This window comes from Heptranchias perlo, chromosome 41, assembly GCF_035084215.1.
Source record: "Heptranchias perlo isolate sHepPer1 chromosome 41, sHepPer1.hap1, whole genome shotgun sequence".
Classification (NCBI taxonomy): Eukaryota; Metazoa; Chordata; class Chondrichthyes; order Hexanchiformes; family Hexanchidae; genus Heptranchias; species Heptranchias perlo.
Window position 1 is genome coordinate 5560252 of NC_090365.1, and position 26300 is coordinate 5586551.

General features: G+C 44.1%; 1 protein-coding gene across 1 annotated transcript in view; it reads right to left on the reverse strand.

Annotated features, from left to right (window-relative positions):
• Positions 1-25403, reverse strand: part of xgb (x globin) — a 27014-nt gene extending 1611 nt beyond the window's left edge. The window contains exons 1-4 of the mRNA XM_067974798.1: positions 25147-25403; positions 5184-5291; positions 3961-4081; positions 438-518 (exon numbers count right to left, since the gene is read on the reverse strand). Coding sequence (XP_067830899.1) covers positions 438-518; positions 3961-4081; positions 5184-5291; positions 25147-25403 — 567 coding nt within the window. The remainder of the gene's footprint in view (positions 1-437; positions 519-3960; positions 4082-5183; positions 5292-25146) is intronic.
• Positions 25404-26300: the final 897 nt, after the last annotated feature.

The following is a 26300-nucleotide window of genomic DNA, read 5'->3' on the forward strand; positions in this document are numbered from 1 at the left end:
CACAGCGAGTTGTTATGAAAGGGCGGTGGAAGCAGATTCAACAGTAACTTTCAAACGGAAATTGGATAAATACTTGAAAAGGCAAAAAATCGCAGGGCTTTGGGGAAGAGCATGGGGAGTGGGGCTAATTGGCTAGCTCTTTCAGAGAGCCAGCACAGGCATGATGGGCCGAATGGCCTCCTTCTGTCTTATCCGAATCTATGATTCCACCTTTAACAACGTCCTCAAAACCCAGCTCTTCGACCGGGCTTTCAGTCATCCCTCCCTTCCTGGCTCACTGTCTCTTTTTTCCTCACACTTATTTGTAAAGCGTCCTGGGATGTTTCTCCAGCCAAGAGCCAGCAGAGACATGCTGGGCAGAATGGCCTCCTTCCATTCGATGGTTTCTATGAATTGAATGGGACTGAACATCCACTGCTCATCGCTGCACTTCCTACCTTCCAGGCTTCTTCCACTTCTGGTGTCCACTTTTCTTTCAAGATTGGTCTCACCACAGCAATGAACTGCGTTCCAACATACTGCAGAGAGACATCAATACTTGCGTTATTACAGGACTTCTGCCGATAATCATTGTCTACAAATCTTCTGCAGCATACGGACCAAGCTAGAAATCTAGCAAAAACTGACCAACAGTTTAAAATAAAAACTGATGCAGGCATTAAAAAAAAACCTCATAACTTAAAAACAACCCCGGACATAAGCTTGTGACATGTGAAAACAAGTAATTACACTGAAAGTGCTGGGGGATACGGACTTGTAACGTGAGCTGTAGAAATACCCAATATTCGATTGCTCATATTGGAGGCAGAAAGCCATAATCTCAATTTTATGAGGCTCCACCATTGACGTAGACCCTCACTGTGGATGGAGATGGAGTTTGGTGATTGGCATTTTTGATAGTCAAGGAGAGGAGTCAGTCCTGGCAACCGCAAGCCTCATTTGCATGGAATAATTATTCAAATTAGGTCCTACATCGACTTTCATCACATTTGCTCCAGATTGTTTCTAGCGTTCCTCTTGGCCAATTTTGGCATTGTAAATATGCAACTTCCCTTTAAGTACAAGCGGCAGCCCTTTAAACGCTGCTGCCCTTTCCAGATTCCCCAACCCCCCCCCCCCACCGCTGGCCAGGCTCTCTGCACTCATTTATTCGGCACAGAGGGTTTCCTACAATGAATTGGTGAAGCCAGCCTTGCAAGATTCAAAGAGGATGTGCCTGGACCATGGGCTGGTGCAGTTTTGCCGACCTCACAAAACGAGTAGAACCCCCCCTCCCCCACCCCCAAGTATTTTTTAATAAGGCATGGGTAAAGGACGCCTTTTTCTTTTCTTCGTTCATGGGATGTGGGCGTCGCTGGCAAGGCCGGCATTTATTGTCCATCCCTAATTGCCCCTTGAGAAGGTGGTGGTGAGCCGCCTTCTTGAACCGCTGCAGTCCGTGTGGTGACGGTTCTCCCAGTGCTGTTAGGAAGGGAGTTCCAGGATTTTGACCCAGCGACAATGTAGGAACGGCGATATATTTCCAAGTCGGGATGGTGTGTGACTTGGAGGGGAACGTGCAGGTGGTGTTGTTCCCATGTGCTTGCTGCTCTTGTCCTTCTAGGTGGTAGAGGTCGCGGGTTTGGGAGGTGCTGTCGAAGAAGCCTTGGTGAGTTGCTGCAGTGCATCCTGTGGATGGTACACACTGCAGCCACTGTGCGCCGGTGGTGAAGGGAGTGAATGTTTAGGGTGGTGGATGGGGTGCCAATCAAGCGGGCTGCTTTATCTTGGATGGTGTCGAGCTTCTTGAGTGTTGTTGGAGCTGCACTCATCCAAGCAAGTGGAGAGTATTCCATCACACTCCTGACTTGTGCCTTGTAGATGGTGGAAAGGCTTTGGGGAGTCAGGAGGTGAGTCAGTCGCCGCAGAATACCCAGCCTCTGACCTGCTCTTGTAGCCACAGTATTTATATGGCTGGTCCAGTTAAGTTTCTGGTCAATGGTGACCCCCAGAATGTTGATGGTGGGGGATTCGGCGATGGTAATGCCGTTGAATGCCTCTTGTTCGTTCTAACCCAACATGGCGGGTAACGCATTTCCGGTTGGAAATGTGTGCGTGCTTCCTGCCCGCCATTTTGGGGACTTAGGAGGCCATGTAGCGCCTGAAAAATGGATGTTACACGGCCCAATTTCTAGGCCATTGTGTCATCTCTCCTACTCTTTTCAATCTTGGCGCTGTCCTGCACTGGGAGCCTTGTTCGTTCGTCTTGGTTCCTCAATTAATAAAGACTCGAATCAAATAAATACTCAACTCTAGATACAGCTAGGGTTGCCAACCCTCCAGGATTGTCCTGGAGTCTCCAGGAATTAAAGATTAATCTCCTGGACACTACTGCAGGCAACACCCAGGAGAAAAATCATAGGGGCATTGGACAAAATAGTATATTTCTTTCATTTTCTTTGAACACTTTCGTTTCTTTGTTTTAAAAATATTGAATGAGTAAAAAGGCTGTTTGACCAGGTGGGGCGGTAGAAGGCAGGAGGTCACGTGACGAAACCTCCAGGAATACAATCAGAATTGGCAATCCCTGGGTACGGCACAGTATCAGCTCCTAATAGCAGGCAAAACGCTGACCACAGGAGCCAACACATGCGAGACAGAGACAGACGCAGATAGAGTGAAAGCAAAGTCTGGAGATTTCACACTCCTGTATAATTATCCTAGCCAGGCTGCCTTCCAAATTGTTAATCAAACTTTATTAGAGCAGTCAAAGTGGGAGGGGAGTAGTCAAGAGTGGGAAAGCTCACACTGGTGCCAAGAACAATATGTAAGTTAGGATTCGAAACAGCAACTTTTTATGTCACCTTCTTAAGGGCTAGGTGCAGCTGTGGCTCAGCGGGTAGCACTCTCGCCTCTGCAGGTCAGGAGGTTGTAGGTTCAAGCCCCACTCCAGAGACTTGAGCACGAAATCTAGGCTGACACTCCCGCTACCAGTACTGAGAGAGTGCTGCACTATCAGAGATGCCGCATTTCAGAAGAGATATTAAACCAAGCCCCTGTCTGCCCTTTCAGGTGGACGTAAAAGATCCTATTGCACTATTTCGAAAAAAGAGCAACGGTGTTCTCCCTGGCATATATTTATCCCTCAACCAACATCACTTAAAAAAAACAGATTATCTGGTCATCATCACATTGCTGTTTGTGGGATCTTGCTGTGTGCAAATTGGCTGCTGCATAACCTGTCTGGCTCATCCATCATTGCTGACCTACATTGACTCCTGGTCCTCTAACACCCCCACTTTAAAATTCTCATCCTCATGTTTAAATCCCTCCATGGTTTTGACCCTTTTTAATCGATAAAAGTTCTAGGCTATGATTATAATATGAGACAAATGGGATGGAGATGGGGGAAAGGGAGAGAGCTACAAAAAAGTGGATGTCCTTGTAGAATTTAGCATCTATTACTTTGGAAGATATGTTTGTGAACACTTAATATATTGGAATGAAATACCTTTCTTCACTATTTCAGCTAGAAATGTTAACCAATTTAAAATTAGTTAACAGACTTGTCAAAATAGAGGAGGGAGGAATTTCTTAAGCAATGCATTTGTACGCGAGTATCCCACAGCATAACATCAAGGCCTCTGAGTGATGCTGGTGGCACTTCCTCCAGCTGTCTCGCTTTAGAACATTGTGGGAACTTGGCAGAATGCACCTCCCCTTTAATTCATCACCCAACAACAAGAAAACATACAAAATTCAGCAGATGCTGCTTATTCTTGCTGTTAACCACCCTCTGAGAAATATCGGGCCGATATTAGTACATATGGACATACAAACATGGGATCAATTGCTCCATCTCCCCTGTCCCATACAATTGCGATGCTTTGTGCAAAATATTGGGGCTTTCACCCACTGAACAACAGCTAGTTGACTTGTTCAGTGACTAGCACCAGTTACTAGGCTTAATAGAGATCTTACCTCGTAATATTTGGGTGGAGCATTGTATCTACAATGGCTTCGGCCAAGTTCAAAAGCCAGCTGTTCCAATTTGTCTTCTTGTGTGAGTCTTGCCACACTCTTTTCGATGAAGGACATTACACTGAAACAGGAGTGTGATCCATTACAACTAGAAAGGAACAGACGCCCAATGGTTTTACAGCACAGCACGTTTGTTAGTTGAGATTTTGCAGCACAAGGCAATGGATAATTGGAGTTGGAGAATTCATCGCAGAGAGAACGCAAAAACTAACAGGCCACAAGATTGATGCTAGCTCATCCAGCCGGGAAAAAAAATTATAGTTCCACAGTGTCTTCTTAAATGATTCCAGGCTTTTGCAAGGGGTACAGTGGTGTAAATGGTTATGTCACTGGACTAGTGAATACAGAGAACATGAGTCCTAAATCCAACCGTAGCAGTTTGAGAATTAACGTGGGAGATTGGGCCTGTGACACGCAGAGTGTTGGAGATGGGGTCTAAGCTAAAATAATTGGATGTGGAATTTGCACTGTCTTCGCTTATGAAAAATTCATTTGGCAAGTCTGTCATTTCCTGACTCTCTGTAATACCTTCACCACATGTTGCCTTTAGCAAATCGATCTGATCTTATCCCTCCCACCTCTAAAGTAGCATAGCTTGAAAGAAATTGGATTTTCACAATCTGCCTTTCTATAATTGTCCTAACTCTTCTGATGCTCATTTTAATTATTTGTAGCTAACTTTTGTGCGTCTCTTAGTCTTAGTTTATTTTGTTCCTTCGTATATTTTAAAATGATCTGGTCATTAATTTCATTACGGTTTGTGGGATCTTGCTGTGCGCAAATTGGCTGCTGTATTTCCTACTTTACAACAGTGATTACACTTCAAAAGTGCTTCATTGGCTGTAAAGCGTTTTGGGACGTCCTGAGGTGGTGAAAGGCGCTATAGAAATGCAAGTTCTTTCTTTCTATTTGAAGTTAACTAACCCAAGCCCAGACCTTGTAAGAACCCTGGGCCCTTAATGATCTGTATGGTTCAGGTCACCCAGCCATTTGACGAGCATAGTGACTTGTTTTTATAAGTGACCTTTGTATCGCAACGGGCACTCGTGAATAAATGAAAGGAAACGTTTGCTGAATGCATTCTCTGCCGCCCCCCCCAACGCAGCCGGCAGATTAACTCGCTCTGCTGGTCTCCTTCACATTAACCGCGCTCAGTTACTCACCGGAGTCCGTGCGATTGCAACTCCTTGCTCATCTTCAACTGCTGAAGATCGTCGATGTCCCGGAAAAGGAAGAAGACATCCTTGCATTCTGGGTGTGTCTCAAACAGCCTGAAAAAGAGGGCAACGCCTTTTTAGAGTCAAGTCTCGCACATCTCCTGTGGCATTGCTCATAGTAGGCCAGCTGATGTTACACACACATATGTAATGCACAACGTACTATTCTGCTGCCCAGGCGGGTCTGTGCTTATATCTTGGTCTGCCCTTCTAAGGCCGCAGAGTTTCGTTGGAGTGAATAGGCACATCCTGAAGGCAATTCGAGGGTAGCTGCTTCTCTGCAGATTGCAAGTCCCCAACTGCTCCCCAAGGTCAGAAATATCAGCAGGAAATGACTGACTTTCTTTTTTCAATACTTTGAAGTGTGATAGACACGCATTAGATACAGAACTATATCTATCTATCTATATACACACACACTAGCAAATCTCTCATGGTACTGCCCACTGTAAGTCAGAGAGTGAGTTGTTTAGTTAAAGGAACATTACACCATATATTATTCTGCTGCTGAAGCGTAGGCAAGTGTCCCTTTAAGGCTACGACATCCAATTCAGTCCAAGACAACACTGGGCGAGCTTATTCAGAGAGTAAATACTATTCAGACTGGAGGTTTTCTCTTTAAGTCTGAGAGTGGCTGCAATTGTAACAATGTTCTCTGGGGATAAATTCTCATGAACTTCTGTTTTTGTTTTAAAACTCCACGGTTTGGAAAGTTACCCGTGTTGGTCTCTAAGCATCCATCTACAAGGACTTGGAAAGATATCGGCCGTTCCTTCATCGTCGCTGGGTCAAAATCCTGGAACTCCCTTCCTAACAGCACTGTGGGAGAACCTTCACCACACGGACTGCAGCGGTTCAAGAAGGCGGCTCACCACCACCTTCTCAAGGGCAATTAGGGATGGGCAATAAATGCCGGCCTCGCCAGCGACGCCCACATCCCAAGAACGAATTTTTAAAAATCCTTGCTGTCGCTAATGAACCAGTCCCATCCCATAAAAGAACTAAAATGATAAAAAGTCAGCAATAATATCGGTGCCAATGGTGATACTGTGGGTGTCAAACAAATGTGACTCAAGACTCCTCCAGGTGTTGTTTTGCTCATCTCTTCCATTGGCTTTACTTAAAGTGAAAATCTCACAACCAATGTTCTAGCAACACCTGTGATTCATTTTTCCCACGAGGGGTTGTGAGCTGCTGCCAGATTCAACTATTCCGCTTCTGGCTCCAGATGAATGGTAAGCGGAAGAAGGTAGGCAATGAGGGGTGGATCCCAGTGTGGCCCTGCTCTGGGGCTCGGACCCTGCTCGGAGGCCCAGTCCGGCCCCGCTCTGGAGCCCAGCGCGGCCCCGCTCTGGAGCCCAGCGCGGCCCCGCTCTGGAGCCCAGCGCGGCCCCGCTCTGGAGCCCAGCGCGGCTCTCGTTGCGCTACTCCCACAGCTTTCTGACTCAGATGCAAAAGTGCTATGTATACAGAGGAGCAGAATATACAGGAAAGGGAGTGGTGCAGCCAGGGATATCTGAGAGCTCAAGGAACTTTGTCGCGTGCGAGCTGGAAAGATACAGAATGAATCATTCAGCAAGCCTGCACTCCCAGTTCACAGCCTTGGTAGACAGGAGAACAGCTTGGAGACAGGGCTACAACATTACAGTGCCAACTCTCTGACCTGTTCAGTGAGGCTGTCTGTTGGGTGTGCAGGATCGATGAATAAACCCATAGGAGCATATGACAGACTTGAGCACATAATCTAGACCGACACTCCCGGTGCAGTACTGAGGGAGTGCTGCACTGTCGGAGGAACCACCTTTCAGATCAGATATTAAATCGAGGCCCGCTCAGGTGGATGTAAAAGATTCCACGGCATTATTTTGAAGAAGAGCAGGGGAGTTCTCCCCAATGTCCTGGCCAATATTTATCCCTCAACAAATGTTCAGTAAAACAGATTATCTGGTCATTATCTGATTGCTGCTTGTGGGATCTTGCTGTGCGCAAATTGGCTGCTGCGTTTCCTACATTACAACAGTGACTACACTTAAAAAAAAAAGTACTTAATTGGCTGTAAAGCGCTTTGGGACCTCCCATTTGTGTAGTGATTATGAACCAACATTTCCAACAGTATCTGTTTCAGATTTCCAGCATTCGCTGTTTTTCTCTTGATTGCTCCTCCAGTATTGTTCGGTTTGCTACGGAGAAGCATTGAAAGTAAATTACTTTGCAACAATGGAGCTTTGAAATGGGCCCATTGCTTTAACAATCAGCTGGGGCTGGAGTTTGGGGAACATTTGGAATGTGTCGCCCACTCACTGGCTCCTTTGATCACTCCCAGCTGACTCAATAGAATGCCAAACAAAAGCAGACACTACAGAAAGCACTTAAAAGCAGAAAGCAGAGGTTCTAACAGATGTACAGTTATTTCGCAAGGCTCATTTTTGCTTCAGACTGCAGTGGATTGGGATGCGCATTGGAAGTCTCCTGAATCTAACGTGGGTAAGTAATGTCAAACCATTTCCAGGAGTTAGCCTCATTCAGTGTGACTCAATTCAGTGGCCCCCACATCACTGTTGATAAGCACCGATCCTCAAGCACAGTGCGTCCTTGGATAAGTAAATGTTTTGTGATGCGAGTGGTTGAAACAATGGCTGTTCCTGTTGGTCAACTGGGTTGTTGATGATTGAAAACCTAATTCTCACCCTGCTTCCACGGAGCTCAGTTGCACCGAACAACGTCGAATTCCTCATGGGTTCGGGTTACGTCACTCAACTTCTCAGGTGGACAATAACCAGATGTTCCTTGTGGTTTTCTTTTTAATATTTGGTGCCTGGGATGTGAACAATGCTGGCAAGACCGCGTTTTATTGCCCAGCCCTAGTTGCCTTGAGAGAAGATGGTGGTGGGCCTTCCTGAACTGTGGCAATCCTTGTGGTGGATGGCACTGCTACAGTGGTGTTTAGGTCGGGAATTCCAGGGTTTTGACCCAGCGACGATGAAGGAACATCAGTACATGACCAAGTTGGATGTGTGACTTGGAGGGGAACTTGGAGGTGATGGTGTTTTCATGATATTGCTGCTCTTGTCCTTCCCAGTTGCAGAAGCTGCTGGGCTGGGTGTTGCTTTACCGTGCTGTGGTGGGAAAGGCAGCTACAGCAGAATCTCAAGTCCATTCTCCATTGTATTCACGATCCGATGCGACTGTTCAACACCATTTTGAGAAGGCGCTGCCTTGTGCAGTCTGGGACAGTCCCCCAGACACTGCCTGCCCTCCAGTACCTTGCCCAAGGGGCCACCCTTGAAGTGTGAGCCTAGATAATCAGCGTCAGCAAACTACTCAAGTAGTGAGGACAATCCCCTCACTTGATGTCCGCACACACTTGCATTCCAGCAGGCTTTCCTCGATAGCAAATCAGGAGCAGGAACCCTGGCTGGTTTTGTCCCCCCTTCTGTAGCTCACTGTCATTGAGGCCAATTGCGTTGCACCAACTGCCACCCACAGCTGAGGTCAGCTAAATCAGTACGGATGGGGAATTGAAACTGGAGCCTTCTAGTATGTAGTTGAGTGACACACTGGGCAGTGCCTTTATCAAGTAGGCTATTGGAAAGGGGTGGGGGGGGGGGGCTGCAAGGGATACATTTTTCACACCAGTAGATTGTCCATGGCACTGCCCATAGTCAGTCGATGAATATAAGTTGTTTAATGTACAAGATGGTGATGGAGTTGGGAGTGAGGCTTCAGAAACTCACTCCACAGCACCATCTAGTGGCCAGACTCTGCAACTACATCGTGACAATTGACATTGCAAAATTGAATGGGAAGTGTTGACATGGCAATTTACGATGGTAAATGCCAACAGAAAAGCATGATCAAAGATCATGACAACTGGAAGTGGGGTTTGTGGACAGGAAGTGCGTACCCGGCTTTTAATATTATAGGTTTTTAATATTAAGGTTTTTAATATTATATAGATAAAGTACAAGTGGCTGCAGTGTGTGATGTGGAATTACTACAGTGTGGATAATTAACGGGGATCACATTAGCGACAGGGATTCCGCCCATGGCAGCTGTGTATAATGAGATTGTTTCTAACCTTTGCTTGAAAATACTGGGAGAATTTCAATTCTCTTTTATAAATAAATAGTACGACATTCCCTGGGGCCTTTGTCAGCACCAAACTAAGTCAAGCTTGAAAGCTATCACTCCATAATAAACTAACTTTGATAACAGCCCCTCTGGAGTCACTCCCCTCTGGTCCAGTGTCAGTTTTAACATGGAGATTTATTCAGTTTCTCAAAAGTTAACACTTGATAAACAATGAGATTCACAGAAGAGGATTAATGGTTTGTGACATAATTACATCCAATTCACCAAGAAACAGCCAACAGCTGATCCTTGGGATGGTTTATGACCAATAATAAAAGTCTAGCACATCTGTTACACTTCAAAGTGCTACATATGCAAAGCATACATGAAACTTGCACCTTATTATAACAGATTTACAAAACAGCAACAAATTACAACTAAATGGGTAGGGGAACTAGTTAAAAGATGAGGAAGAGCCAATTTTCTGATTTGCTGTCGGGAATCGGACATATCAGGAAGCGATGGGCAACGTACCTGCAATTTCCCGATATCAAAGAATCATAGAAAGTTACGGCACAAAAGGAGCCCATTCGGCCCATCTTGTCCGTACCGGCTGAAAAGAAGCTATCCAGCTTAATCCCACCTTCCATAGCCCTATAGGTTACGGCACTTTAAGTGCACATCCAAGTACTTTTTAAATGAGTTGAGGGTTTCTGCCTCTACCACCCTTTCAGGCAGTGAGTTCCAGACCCCTACCACCCTCTGGGTGAAAAAAATTCTCCTCAACTCCCCTCGAATCCTTCTACCAATTTCTTTAAATCCATGCCCCCTGGTCACTGACGCCTCTGCTAAGGGAAATAGGTCCTCCCTATCCACTCTATCTAGTCCCGTCATAATTTTATACACCTCAATTAAATCTCCCCTCAGCCTCCTTTGTTCCAAAGAAAACAGCCCCAGCCTATCCAATCTTTTCTCATAGCTAAAATTCTCCAGTCCTGGCAACATCCTCGTAAATCTCCTTTGTATCTTCTCTAGTGCAATCACATCTTTCCTGTTATGTGGTGACCAGAACTGTACGCAGTACTCAAACTGTGGCCTAACCAATGTTTTAAACAGTTCTAGCATTACCTCCCTGCTCTTATATTCTATGCCTCGGCTAATAAAGGGAAGTATCCTGTATGCCTTTTTAACTACCTTATCTACCTGTCCTGCTACCTTCAGAGATCTGTGGACATGCACTCCAAGGTCCCTTTGTTCTTCTACACCTCTCAGTATCCTCCCATTTATTGTGTACTCCCTTGCCTTGTTTGCCCTCCCCAAATGCATTACCTCACGTTTCTCTGGATTGAATTCCATTTGCCACTTTTCTGCCCACCTGACCAGTTCATTGATATCTTCCTGCAGTCTGCAGCTTTCCTCCTCACTATCAACCACACGGCCAATTTTTGTATCATCTGCAAATTTCCTGATCAAGGGCCCATATTCAAGTCCAAATCATTAATATATACCACAAAAGGCAAGGGACCTAGTACTGAGCCTTGCGGGACCCCACTGGAAACAGCCTTCCAGTTGCAAAAACACCCGTCAATCTTTGCTTCCTGCCACTGAGCCAATTTTGGATCCAACTTGCCACTTTCCCTTGGATGCCATGCGATTTTACTTTTCTGACCAGTCTGCCATGGGGACCTTGTCAAAAACCTTGCTAAAATCCATGTAGACTATATCAAATGTATTACCCTCATCGACTTTCCTTGTTACCTCCTCAAATGGGCAGCCTATGGGTGAAGCTCTCTGTTGGAAGCACAAACACTCAAAATCGGCTACAATAGTTTGGTGAAAAGAAAGTACTTGCTGATTTAATTTACTATTGTGTATATTTATTTCTTGTAATAAACAAGCTTAGCCTGAAATATATGGTCTGTCAGTATGTTGTGTTTCTGTGGAAGGAAGGAAGAAAAGAAGAAAGGAAGAAAGAAAAGAAGAAAGAACAAAAGAAAGGAAGGAAGAAAAGAAGGAAGAACGAAAGAAAAGAAAGAAAGAAACGAAGAACTTGTATGTTTATACCACCTATCACGACCTCTGGACGTCCCAAAGTGCTTTACAGTCAACGAAGTACTTTTTGAAGTGTAGTCACTGTTGTAATGTAGGAAACGCAGCAGCCAATTTGTGCACAGCAAGATCCCACAAACAGCAATGTGGGAATGACCTGATCAACTGTTTGTAGTGATGTTGGTTGAGGGATAAATATTGGCCAGGACACATTTTAAAAGAGTCAGGGTCTCGATTTAATTCTCATCCAAAAGACGGCACCTCCAACAGTGCAGCACTCCCTCAGTACTGCACATGGAGTGTCAGCCGAGATTATGTGCTCAAGTCACTGGAGTGGGGCTTAAAACCACAACCTCTGATTTAGTGTTGGGGCAAAACTGCTTTGCACCAACTCTAAATTTGTGGTGTGAATACAATATTGCTTTCATACTAAACTATTTACCTGTATCTTAGTAATGTAGGTGACCATATACAGATACAAGCAAATATTGCATAGAATTCAACACAATACATACATAAATGTTAGCGATAAAAAATGATCAAAAAGCCACTGAGCCACGGCTGACACCGAGTGCTAGTACCTGGTCTATGAGTCTGCTTCCAGGAGAAAGGAGGTGGATTTAGGAGTCTCAGCATAAGAGCTGGATCATGTACACTGGCCTCTCACAACCTGAACTGCAACAGCACCAGTATACAACAGCACCAGTATACAACAGGTCCAGTATACGACAGGCCCAGTATATAAAAGGCCCAGTATGTAACAGGTCCAGTGCCAAATAGTTCAACCTGTTAGTATAATTGGAGCTCCCGTCGCTTTTCATTAGATCACTTAACACTTTAAAACTATTGGGTAGAGACTTAGAGCAGAACATGACATCACAACAGTGGGCAAGTCTACACAGAAAGCCTAAATCATGGAGGCTAAAAAAATGTCCAACTATCTCCTTTTATAATATTCAGGGCTGGACCACTATTCCATGGAATGCACTTGCCCTTTAATAAAATTATGTTTTTGTTATATAAGGAGACCGTATAATAATCTTGTTTGCTAATGATGAATAAATCAAAACCACAAACTATGAAAAGCTCCGTTAATGTGCTGGAAGGAGTTTGCCTGGCATAGTTTACAATAACTAACAAATATTAGGGTTTGCATAACATTAATATTTACATTAGCATTAACATTTATATTAATATTGATATTAGCATTTACATTTGCTTTTACATTTATATTAACATTAGGGTTTACATTAACATTAATATTTATATTTACATTAACATTAACAGTAATAGTAATATTTGCAATGTTTACATTCATATTTACATTAACATTAATGTCAATATTAACATTAATATTTACATTAACATTAATATTTACATTAATATTTACATTAACATTAATATTTACATTAACATTAATATTTACATTAATATTTACATTAATATTTACATTAACATTAACATTTACATTAACATTAATATTTACATTAACGTTAATATTTACATTAACATTTACATTAACATTAATATTTACATTAATATTTACATTAACATTAATGTCAATATTAACATTAATATTTACATTAATATTAAGATACACACAGGCTCTACGCTCTCAGACTCGTCACTGGGGGTGGGAGAGGAGGGCAGTTCTGACTTTCCCCTATCTTTAATCTTTTTTCCTTGCTTTTGTTTTAAACCTTTCTTCTGTCTGCCTGACCCTGACATTAACCACCAATCATTATGAAGAAGGATTTGAGGAATATTATCAGGCCTTAGAGGAACAAACATAAAAAGTCAAAACGGGTGAGAATAGCAGTTAGAATAATTCCCCTCTCCCTTCCAAGTGACATGGACACACGGGGCAGAAGTTTCACCAATCAACGCCTTCAAACAAACTGGTTAAATACCTGAGCATGAGAATTCTATTGTTTGGGACACTGTCAACATGTTTATGATGATTTCTTCCATTCAACGTTTCTAACGAAATGCAATCTTTTAGAGTGCTGGCAGATCGCCTGTGGCATTGCTCATGGTGAGCAGGGAGGATGTGACGGAGAACGTGTTACAGAAGTACATGTTACACTTGCAGGGGAGCTGTGCTATATGCCAGACTTACATACATCATAGGTGAATCCCTCATACCCTTGCTCATTGTTATTTGGAGGAAATGGCTTGTCTTTTTAAAGGTAACAGCACCAATCTCTGCAGGAAGTAAGAATACGACTGTTACAGCATTGTTGGTTAATTTCAATGGACTGGTGTCACAAAACTCAAACTTAAAAAGAACTTGAATTTACTACAGGAAGATGTGTATGATCTTAGTAGAAATAGGAAACACAGGAACTCATTGCAAACCTATTTACAATGTTGGTACACACAGTGACCAGAGGAATTCCTACGCCCTGCTTAGGAGTGCCATTAACGGTCTTGATGGTAGTTAGAGATAGTCAAATAGTCCATCGAATACAATAGCTCCTAAGCTGCTGGGATCAATTAATTCACCTGTGGAATGCAAACGGTCACGGTTGTGCAGTGAGGTGCAAGGATGGACAGGCAAATGGTCTGGACTTTTCCTCGAGGGGTTACACATAACCTCTATCAGTCTGCCTCCTAATGGCTGCTCACACTGAGCGATAGCGGCTGAGGTCCTGGTAGCAGGCTGACTGGTTATTCCTTCTGATGGGACCAGAAGGGGGGGATCTTACAAGGGTTTTATTCTTGCATTGTTCAATGGGAAATATTCCAGGAGAACAAAGGCACATTCCAGTGTTAAGGAGCATCTAGACAATCACTACAGGGTGCAACATTGGCAATCATGGAGTATTGCTTCATGCTCAGTCAGGCAGTGTTTCTCATAACAGAAATAGTGAGCAGATAGAAAGAAAGAATTTGCATTTATATAGCGCCTTTCACGAACTTAGGGCATCCTAAAGTGCTTTAAAGCCAATTAATTACTTTTGAAGTGTAGTCACTGTTGTAATGTAGGAAACCAGATACCACAAATACAGTATCAAAAATCCTAGGAAGATATTATTTTAAAAATTTCATTCTCGGGATGCGGGTGTCACTGGCAAGGCCGGCATTTATTGAAGTTATGAACGCTTTCCAAATCTGCGTAAAAAACCCCCCATCTTCACAATTGAACAAACCATTTTTTTTGATTCAAAGGAACAATGTTGCTAATCAAATCAAAGAAAGAAACCTGTTTGATCTTTTGATTGAAGAAGGGAGATAAGGACAATTATTTTTTACGCAGCGAGTTGTTATGATCTGGAATTCACTGCCTGAAAGGGCGGTGGAAGCAGTAGTTTTCAAAATGGAATTGCACAAATACTTGAAAAGGAAAAATTTGCAGGGATATGGGGACAGAGCGGGGGGAGTGGGACTAATTGGACAGCTCTTTCAGAGAGCTGGCACAGGCACAATGGACCGAATGGCCTCTTTTTGTGCTGTAAGATGCTGTGATTCTATAAGCTGCACAGTCTGGTGTTTGATTAAATGAAGGAAGCAATTCAAACCTTGCTACAATCTGCCTACTCCAAAACCCCTGCAGCCAAGAACTGTAGCCAGGGCGCAGAGGTGTGATTCTCATCTCTGAGTCTCCGTCCCCAGTGCTGAGAGATCCCACAGCCTTTACATGGTGCTTTGCTGCTCATGATGACTCAGATCAGGGCCGGAACAAAGCTGAGCTATAACTTGTGTCAGACTCCACCTCCTGACACTGAGCAAAGCTCGACACTGTTGCGCCTCACTAGATTTAACTCTGCTGCCCGTATTCTAACTCACACCAAGTCCCGTTCACCCATCACCTCTGTGCTCGCTGACCTACACTGGCTCCCGGTCTGACAACGACTATTTTAAAATTCTCATCTTTGTGTCCAAATCCCTCCATAGCCTCGCCCCTCCCTATCTCTGTAACCTCCTCCAGCCCTACAACCCTCCGAGATCTCTGCGCTCCTCCACTTCTGCACTCTTGTGCATCCCTGATTTTCATCATCCCACCATTGGCGGCCGTGCCTTCAGCTGCCTGGGCCCTAAGCTCTGGAATTCCCTCCCTAAACCTCTCCGCCTCTCTACCTCTCTCTCCTCCTTTAAGTTTGTCTTCACAAAAGAGGGGGACGATGCAAAGATTGCAGTTAAGGAGGAGGAGTGTGAAATATTGCATGGGGTAAACGTAGTGAGAGAGGAAGTAATAAGGGGTTTAGCATCTTTGAAAATAGATAAATCGCCAGGCCTGGATGAAATGTATCTCAGGCTATTAAGAGAAGCAAGGGAGGAAATAGTGGAGGTTCTGACCATCATTTTCCAATCCTCCCTGGCTACAGGCGTGGTGCCGGAGGATTGGAGGACTGCTAACTTTGTACCGTTGTTTAAAAAGGGAGAAAGAGATAGACCGAGTAATTATGGGCCAGTCGGTCTAACCTCGGTGGTGGGCAAATTATTGGAATCGATTCTAAGGACAGCATAAATCGTCATTTAGAAAAGTACGGGTCAATCAAGGACAGTCAGCATGGATTTATTAAGGGAAGGTCGTGTCTGACTAACTTGATTGAATTTTTTGAGCAGGTAACAAGGAGGGTCGATGAGGGTAACACATTTGATGTAGTCTACATGGATTTTAGCAAGGCTTTTGACAAGGTCCCACTTGGCAGGCGGGTCAAAAAAGTAAAAGCCCATGGGATCCAAGGGAGAGTGGCAAGTTGGATCCAAAATTGGCTCAGTGGCAGGAAGCAAAGGTTTACGGATGTTTTTGCAACTGGAAGACTGTTTCCAGTGGGGTCCCGCAAGGCTCAGTACTAGGTCCCTTGCCTTTTGTGGTATATATTAATGATTTGGACTTGAATGTGGGTTCTTGATCAGGAAGTTTGCAGATGATACAAAGATTGGCTGTGTGGTTGATAGTGAGGAGGAAAGCTGCAGACTGCAGGAAGATAGCAATGAATTGGTCAGGTGGGCAGAAAAGTGGCAGATGGAATTCAATCCAGAGAAGTATGAGGTAATGCATTTGGGGAGGGCAAACAAGGCAAGGGAGTACACAATAAATGGGAGGATACTGAGAGGTGTAGAAGAACAAAGGGACCTTGGAGTGCATGTCCACAGATCCCTGAAGGTAGCAGGACAGGCAGATAAGGTGGTTAAAAAGGCATACGGGCTACTTTCCTTTATTAGCCGAGGCACAGAATATAACAGCAGGGAGGTTATGCTCGAACTGTTTAAAACATTGGTTAGGCCACAGCTTGAGTACTGCATACAGTTCTGGTCACCACATTACAGGAAAGATGTGATTGCACTAGAGAGGGTACAGAGGAGATTTACGAGAATGTTGCCAGGGCTGGAGGATTTTAGCAATGAGAAAAGATTGGATAGGCTGGGGTCATTTTCTTTGGAACAAAGGAGGCTGAGGGGAGATTTAATTGAGGCGTATAAAATTATGACGGGACTAGATAGAGTGGATAAGGAGGACCCATTTCCCTTAGCAGAGGCGTCAGTGACCAGGGGGCATAGATTTAAAGTAATTGGTAGAAGGATTAGAGGGGAGTTGAGGAGAAATTATTTCAACCAGAGGGTGATGGGGGTCTGGAACTCACTGCCTGAAAGGGTGGTAGAGGCAGAAACCCTCAACTCATTTAAAAAGTACCTGGACGTGCACCTGAAGTGCCGTAACCTACAGGGCTGCGGACCAAGTGCTGGAAAGTGGGATTAAGCAGGGTAGCTCTTTTTCGGCTGGCATGGACACGATGGGCCGAACGGCCTTCTTCTGTGCCGTAACTTTCTATGATTCTATGAAGACCCTCTTTAAAACCTACCTCCGCCTGCGCTAATACCTCCTTATGCGGGTTGGTATCAAATTTTGTTTGATAATCGCTCCTGCGAAGCGCCTTGGGATGTTTTACTACGTTAAAGGCGCTACAAAAATGTGAGTAGTAGTAGTAGTAGTAGTAGTAGTTGTTGTTGTTGTTGTTGATAGTAATAATAATAATAATAATAATAATGTCTTCTAAATGGCAGAAGAAAGAAAAGTATAAAGTCTTCACCCGGCACAGGGAGCTTCTATAGAGCTTCTTTTAGAGTGTGGCATTGTCGGTTGTTACATGGTAAGTATGACTAGCTTTTTATTTTTCACTCCAAGCCAATTACAGCTTGTCTGGGCAGTCAAATTAACATTATCACAGTACGACTAGATTTCATGAGCGCTCGGGGGATAATTTTTCCTGGCTGAGGACGTGGGTTGCCAAGTCCGCTTTGAGCACATTAACATTGCAAATCATTGCATCCAATTTAAATTGTGAGGGTGAACATCTGTGCTCATCAAGATGAGGCATCGCAGCCTTGGGAAATGGACCAATTACGGGCACCAGTGTTGGCATCAAGCACTCCCGTGTATGGGTTGGGTTAAAGAAAGAAAGACTTGCATTTCTATAGCGCCTTTTCCCGATCTCAGGATGTCCCAATGCGCTTTACAGCCAATGGAGTACGTTTTTGAAGTGTAGTCACCGTTGTAATGCGGGAAATGCAGCAGCCAATTCGCGCACAGCAAGATCCCACAAACAGCAATGTGATAATGACCAGATCATCTGTTGTTAGTGATGTTGGTAGATAGATAAATATTGGCCCAGGACACTGGGGAAAACTACCCCCCGCTCTTCTTTGGGACATCCTGAGATCATGAATGCAAGTCTTGCTTTGTTTTTAAATACAGAATAGCTATGTAACAGATTTAAAATCTTGCATGTAGTATACACTTCCTGTAAGTGTCACACTTATTTGCTGTAACACTTTCCCAGTCACACTTTGCTGATTACACCACGACAGTTATAAAACAGTTATGATCTCATTGGCGTAAGGGTCAAGAACCAGAGGATATAGATCTAAGGTGATTGGCAAAAGAACCAAAGGTGACATGAGGAAAATCTTTTTCACACAGCGAGTGGTTAGGATCTGGAATGGAATGCACTGCCCGAGGGGGGTGGTGGAGGGAGATTCAATTGCGGCTTTCAAAAGGGAACTGGATAAGTACTTGAAAGGAAAAAATTTGCAGGGCTACGAGGATAGGGCGGGGGAGTGGGACTAACTGGATTGCTCTTGCTTAGAGCCGGCATGGACTCGATAGGCCGAATGGCCTCCTTCTGTGCTGTAACCTTTCTATGATTCTGAGAGGGCTTGATAGGGTAGATGTTGAGAGGCTGTTTCTTCTAGCTGGAGAGTCTAGAACTAGAGGGCATTGTCTCAGGTAAGGGGTCGGCCGTTTAGGACTGAGATGAGGAGGAATTTCTTAACGCAGAGGGTTGTGAATCTTTGGAATTCTCTACCCCAGGGGGATGTGGATGCTCAGTCATTGAGTATATTCATGGCTAAGAGTGATAGAGTTTTGGACTCTAGGGGAATCAAGGGATTTGGGGATCACGCGGGAAAGTGGAGTTGAGGTCAAAGATCAGCCATGATCTTACTGAATGGCGGAGCAGGCTCGAGGGGCCGTATGGCCTACTCCTGCTCCTATTTCTTATGCTCTTATGTAAAACGGTATATCCTCTGACTCACCATGGGCGATGCCACAGGAGAACTGCTAGCGGTACTGTAAAGTTTCTGAGGGGTAATTCTGGCACAGCTGTATGCCATTAGTTAATAATGCATTATGCATTTTTGCTTTTTGACGAACAGCAGGACAGCTTGGGGGAAGGATGGGGGGAGGCTCCATTCTAGGTTGGTGCATCTCTAACGTTTGTAAAAATTATCTCATTTTTAAAAAAAGTCATCAATCCTCGCATCCGTAACACAGACTATTAACTGCGTAGACAGACTTGTTCTTATGCATTAAGATCTGGTGCTCCTGCTGTTCCATCGGGCTTAGCGTATTCAAGAAGGACCATTAGCAATTGTTGAGAAGAGAGAATCTTTTACACAACTAATGAGAATAATACCACATTTGTCTTGCTCTAATGGGCCTTTGTATCTGCTTCCTAGGTAGCGGCACTTCTATTCCGTGCTTTGCTCTGGCCTATTTATATTTGTCATCTGGTTTTGCTTTGCTCAGGTCTGTTGGAGCCTAATGCAGAACATTTACAGCTGCAAAGAGTGACACCACTATTACCAGCCAGAATGAAGATGCTTGGGTAATTTCCCCCCTCAATCACGCCTGGAGACCGCACTGCTGTAAGTGACTGGGATTCATTTAACGCACATCATTTACATAAGAACATAAGAAATAGGAGCAGCAGTAGGCCGGTCAGCCCCTTGAGCCTGCTCCGACATTCAATAAGATCATGGCTGATCGTCAACCTCAACTCCACTTTCCTGCCCGATCCCTATATCCCTTCGAGTCCAAAAATCTATCGATCTCAGTCTTGAATACACTCAACGACTGAGCATCCACAGCCCTCTGGGGTAGAGAATTCCAAAGATTCACAACTCCCTGAGTGAAGAAATTCCTCCTCATCTCAGTCCTAAATAGCTGACCGCTTATCCTGAGACAATGCCCCCTAGTTCTAGGGGTTCATAATTTGTATTATGTAACTATCCTCCACTCACTGCATTTGGCTGGAGAAATAATCCTGCTTTTATCGGGAGACTTTGCTGTAGTTTCGATCATAAGTTCTGTTTGCTGTAGTTCATAGACTCTTTTTAAATAAATTGTTTGCTGTAGTGCCCTGTTTAAATGGACTCTGTTTGCTGAGCAAATAGGATCTGTTTGCTGTAAAATAGACTGTTTGCTGTGAGTCCTGCTGTAAGCCCCGCCCTGCCTCCAACTCATTGGCTGACAGTGGTGTCAATACTCACTTCGAAAAAATAAAACATTTTTGGAATTAACCAGTTCTTTATCTTTACTGTTTTAGGGAGTGTTTTTTTATACGGTGAATGCCAAGAAAGATCCAAACTAAAGAAATACTTCAACTAATTTTCATCTTTCCTTCTTTACAGAAAAGTTTAGATTCAGGACTTTCATTCTGAACCTACCCCCAAACTTGAATAATGGTACAGTCTTTCCAGAGGTTGCTGCTATTTACATGAACAATGGTTATCTTTGAATCCTGAGAATTCTGGAAATAAAATAAAATCAGCTGGAACAATCACATAGAATGCAATGCAATGCAAAATATAAAGACCCACTAAGTCTTTCTCCACTTACCCGTTTTTTTCCCTATGTGTGGCTCCTTTATTTTATTACGCAATTGTAGTTTTAGGGGATCAGCTAGTGTATAGTACTCACACTTCTGCTTTCAAAGTCACTTCAGATAATTTTGAAGATCTCGTGCTTTACTTTGTTCTGATGCTTTACGTGAAAAAAGCAAAAATCTTATTACTTCAATGGTTTCCCTAGAGATTTTTGTTCTCAGTAATTTTCTACTGGGTGGTGTGTGCGTGTGGAACATGGAACAGGAGGAGGCCATTCAGCCCCTCGAGCCTGTTCCGCCATTCAATTAGATCATATCTAATCTGTATCTTAACTCCACTTGCCTGCCTTGGTTCTGTAACCCTTAATACCCTCGCCTAACAAAAATCTATCAATCTCAGTTTTGAAATTTTCAATTGACCCCCAGCCTCAACAGCTTTTTGGGGGAGAGAGTCCCAGATTTCCACTCCCCTTTGTTTGACGAAGTGCTTCCCGACATCACCCCTGAACAGCCTGGCTCTAACCCTTCACTCACCTGACGAAGGAGGTAAGCTCTGAAAGCTTGTGATTTAAAATAAAGCTGTTGGACTATAACCTGATGTTGTGCGCCTCCTGACATTTGTCCACCCCAGTCCATCACCGGCATCTCCACATCATGGCTAATTTTAAAGTTATGCCCTCTTATTCTGGACTCCCCCCAACCAGAGGAAATATTTAAATAAATGACTATTGCAACTTCCCACTTTTTATGGCAGGATTCTACTTTTTTTTTAATTGGTTATTCACTTCACTGCAGTAGGTGGCACCTTGCTGTGCGCAAAATTGTCTGAGGTGCCTGCACTTCAAAAAGTAATTCATTGACTGTGAATTTCTCTGGGATGTCCTGGGGACATGAAACCTTCTGTCTAAGTGCCATTTCTTTCTTTTGGCTTCAAAGTCTATTTTTAATGGGATAAGGGAGATGCCATGTGTGTAACAGAGATCTTAAAGGCTTTCTATTTTGCTGCAATGTCTACAGTATGTTTTTAGCACAGTGTTCTTTTTACAGATTTTTTCTGAATGGGGGGATGATTTTATTTACTTATTGCATAAGTTTATAAAACATCCCCCCCCAACAAAAGTAATTATCATCCTCAAAATCAATGGAAAGCAGACTGTAAGTGAACACAATAGGAAAGGATTAGAAACAGAGGCACTCTCAGGTGGATGTAAAAGATCTCACAGCCACTACCTCGATGAAGAGCAGGAGAGTTCTCCCCGGTGCCCTGGCCAATATTTATCCCTCAACCAAAATCACTAGAAAACAGATTATCTGGTCGTTTATTTCATTGCAGTTTGTGGGAGCTTGCTGTGAGCAAATTGGCTGCCCCGTTTCCTACATTACAACAGGTTATTGCTCCTCCTCTGACAACACCAGTTGTCCTTTCCAAACCTGTCCACTCTGCCTCATGTCACAGGAGGTTAATTTTCACCTTCATCACTTAGGTAGTAAACTGGCGGAGTGGATTGCCCACCCATTCTGTAACGGGTGAATTACTCCCCCTCCCTCGCCTCACTCTCTCTGCATCACAGCTGTTATTAATTAGAGATGCTGCATTTTCTATCAACAAAATATGGTTGATGATAATCAGGGCCTTTCTACTTGACTGAACAGCTTTAAAAATTCAACTCATTTAATGGAAAATAGAACTCAAATTAAGAAGAGGAAAGACACTGCCTCTCTTTCTCTGGAGCCAATTTTCACCTTTGGCAGCGGCGGTGAGCTGGAAGTTATAGATTGGTCTCCCATTATATGCCCCACGCAAATTTCAGTTCCATTAAAGTCAATGGTAAGGAAAATCACACGGGGTTTGAAACAGGTGACTGATCCTCAACCACCAGTTTACTGCCCACACAAACTGAAAATGAGCTCTCTCTGTGTCTCTTTCCACCTGAGTGCGTCTTAGCTGAACACACCTGAAGTAAAAATAAGTATCTTTTATTTAAAAGTTTATTTGAAAACCTACTCAAATTTGCCATACAGTTTGTATTCAAATTATTTTCAAAGCATATGAACTGAAACACTGTTATACAGAGAGACACAATTTAATTTTCCACTCGGAATAAATAATAGACCGTTTATAATTTGAACATAGATAAAAGTTTCAACAAATGGTTATGTAGTCTGTCATGTTAAAAATTGATGTGTGTGTGTGTGTGTGTGTGTGTGTGTGTGTACTCTAAGGGGTAAAAATTATTTTGGACCCACAAACAGGCCCAAAAGAGACGACAGACTCCTGCAGACCCCCTTCATATACCGATGCAGTCCCGCGAACTCCGTTACAAACACTGACACAATTCCTGGAATCTGCTTACCGATAGTGGCACACTCCCACGGACACCTTCGCAAGTACTGACACACTCCTGTGAACCTCCTACAAATACAGGCACACTCCCAGGTATCTGCTGCAAATATTGACACACTCCTGAGAACCCTTGCAAATAATGACACACTCATTCATGGGAACCGCTTGCAAACAATGACACATTCTGGGGACCCCTTGCAAATGATGGCACATTCTGAGGCAGCCCTTGAAAACACTGACACAGTCCCAGGGACCCCTTGCAAATAATGACACACTTCCGGGGACCCCTTACAAATAATGACACACTCCCGGGGACCCCTTACAAATAATGACACACTCCCGGGGACCCCTTACAAATAATGACACACTCCCGGGGACCCCTTACAAATAATGACACACTCCCGGGGACCCCTTACAAATAATGACACACTCCCGGGGACCCCTTACAAATATTGACACACTCCCGGGGACCCCTTACAAATAATGACACACTCCCGGGGACTCCTTACAAATAATGACACACTCCCGGGGACTCCTTACAAATAATGAAACACTCCCGGGGACCACTTACAAATAATGACACACTCCCGGGGACCCCTTACAAATAATGAAACACTCCCGGGGACCACTTACAAATAATGACACACTCCCGGGGACCCCTTACAAATAATGACACACTCCCGGGGACCCCTTACAAATAATGGCATACACCCAGGGATCCCCTGCAAATAATGACATACTCCCAGGGATCTCCTACAACTACTGACACACCCCCGGGGATCCCCTGCAAATATTGACACACACCTGGGGACTCTGTACAAATACTGACACACTCTTGGGGATCCCCTACAGATGCTGACACACCTCTGGGGACCCCTTACAAATACTGACATATGCCTGGGGACGCTTTGCAAATAATGACACAACCCCAGGGTCTCCCTACAATATTAACAAATTCTTGGGATCCTCAATCTTAATTTCCAAAAGATAGTATCAGTTACTCAAAAGGAAAGGAATATATTGCAGAAAATATTTTTAATTTAAAAAAAAATTGGTATACGGTCTGCTCCAGGTAACTTAACCTCGATTTGCACTAAAAAAATTCAAATTATACAATAATTTAAATTAAGCAACGTGAATAAACAGAAAAATGGGAAGAAAACAAAATTGAATTCCCAGACCATTCGAATCAAATGACCTTGAATTAAAAGAAGGAAACTATACATCAATTACATAGAATTTACAGCACAGAAACAGGCCATTCGGCCCAACTGATCCATGTTGGTATTTTCGCTCCACATGAACCTCCTCCCACTCTACTTCATCTCACCCTATCAGCATACCCTAATATTCTTTTCTCCCTCATGTGTTTATCCAGCTTCCCCTTAAATGCATCTATGCTATTCACCTCAACTGGTAGTGAGTTCCACATTCTCACCACTCTCTGGGGTAAAGAAGTTTATCCTGAATTCTCTATTGGATTTATTAGTGACTATCTTATGTTTATGACCCCTAGTTTTGGACTCCCCCACAAGTGGAAACATCTTCTCTACGTCTACCCCATCGAACCCCTTCATAATTTTAAAGACCCCTATTAGGTCCACCCTTAGCCTTCTCTTTTCTGGAGAAAAGATCCAAGAGTTGCAAACTGTTAGTGACAGACAAACTACACAGTGAAGCTTTGCCCCAGGCACACCGAAACCTGATGACCCTCCCAGGGTCCCTTTGTCGAACTCTCCCCACCCCCCATCATCAGGGGCCACTTTACAAATCAAAACTGGACAACGGGCTTGTAGATACCAAAAACCAAGAGTTACCATTCCGAGGGCATATCTACTAGCTCTTAACTAGCCAGGAATTAAACCTGGACCAGAAGCCTCATAAAAGACGAGGGGATAAAGATTCCAGGTGTAGTAACCTAGTTAAGTGCATTTACCAAAAGGGAAATGGACAAACACTTGAAAGGAAAAAAATCTGCAGGGCTACGGGGAAAGGACAGGGAGAGTGGGACTAATTGGATAGCTCTTTCAAAGAGCCAGCACGGCCACGATGGGCTGAACGGCCGCCTTCTGTGCTGTACCGTTCTATGATTCTATGACCAAAAGAAATCCTAACCCAAGACAGGCAAGGGTCCATGGAATCTTACAGCACAGAGGGAGGCCATTCGGCCCGTCGTGGCTGTGCCGGCTCTTGGAAAGAGCTGAACAAATGTAGTTTGGATGGAAATTAGGAAAAGATTGGAAAAGGTTTAGCAGAAAATAATTAAGCAGAGCAGGACACACAAACAACAGCGGGTAATTTAATGTTAGACCTCTCCGTGATATCCTCTTACCTGATAAACATGATGATGCCGACCCTGGTGATGTCTTGGTGTAAGATTTTCCAGGATTCCTGGATCAATTCCTTCTGCTCCTCGGATAAGGGGAGCAGTGGGTGCGAGGCGGCCGAGCCCGGGTCCGCCAGGGACTGAGACCCAGACCCCGACCCCAAATCCGGAGCACAACCAGTGCCCAATCTGGGACCCGAGCCGTTCACATCGGGACTCGGTTTCGCCGGATCGACCCCGGTCCCGGACAAAGCGCACCCCATAAATCACCCCCCAAAATATCTAATCACCCCCCAAAAAAAACTCAGGAACTAAACCCCTAACACAGATTAAATTCCTAAAGAAAACCATGAAATAAAAGATTAATCCTGGATTTACTTTGTATAAATCTCCAGCATCACGCCTGAGACTGCAATTGCAAAATGTTTAAATATAAATTAAAACTAATAATTTTTCCTCCTAAAATGCTTAATGTTTATGCTATTCCGTAAAAAAATCAGACTGAAAGTTTGGAGGCGGTCGGACTCGAACCCGCTGCCGCCTGGATTCTCCCAGCGACAAGTAATCGCCGCGAAACTGACGCGTCCTCGTCAATTACTCCGAGTCTCCGCTCACCATCAGCGACTAGTCAACAGAGATCCCGTGTAACAGCGAACGGCAACGGCGTCAGATTTAATTAGTGATTTGGGGGGGGGGGTGCAAGAGTGAGAAATGGACGGATGGTGAGAAAGAGAGATCGAAGGTAAAGAGAGACAGAGTGGAGGGATGTGAGAGTGAGTGAATGAGTGGAAGGTGGAAGAGAGAGAAAGAGAAGAGGGGTGTGAGAGAGAGAGCGAATCTGGAGGGGTGTGAGTGGAGGGGTGAGAGAGAATGAGTGGAGAGGTGTGAGAGAGAGAGAGAGAATCAGTGGAGGGGTGGAGGGAGAGAAAGAATGAGTAGAGGGGTATGAGAGAGAGAGGAGGGGTGTGAGAGAGAGAGAATGAGTAGAGGGGTGAGAGAGAGAATGAGTGGAGGGGTGAGAGAGAGAGAATGAGTGGAGGGGTGAGAGAGAGAGAATGAGTAGAGGGGTGAGAGAGAGAATGAGTGGAGGGGTGAGAGAGAGAGAATGAGTAGAGGGGTGAGAGAGAGAGAATGAGTGGGAGAGAGAGAGAGAATGAGTG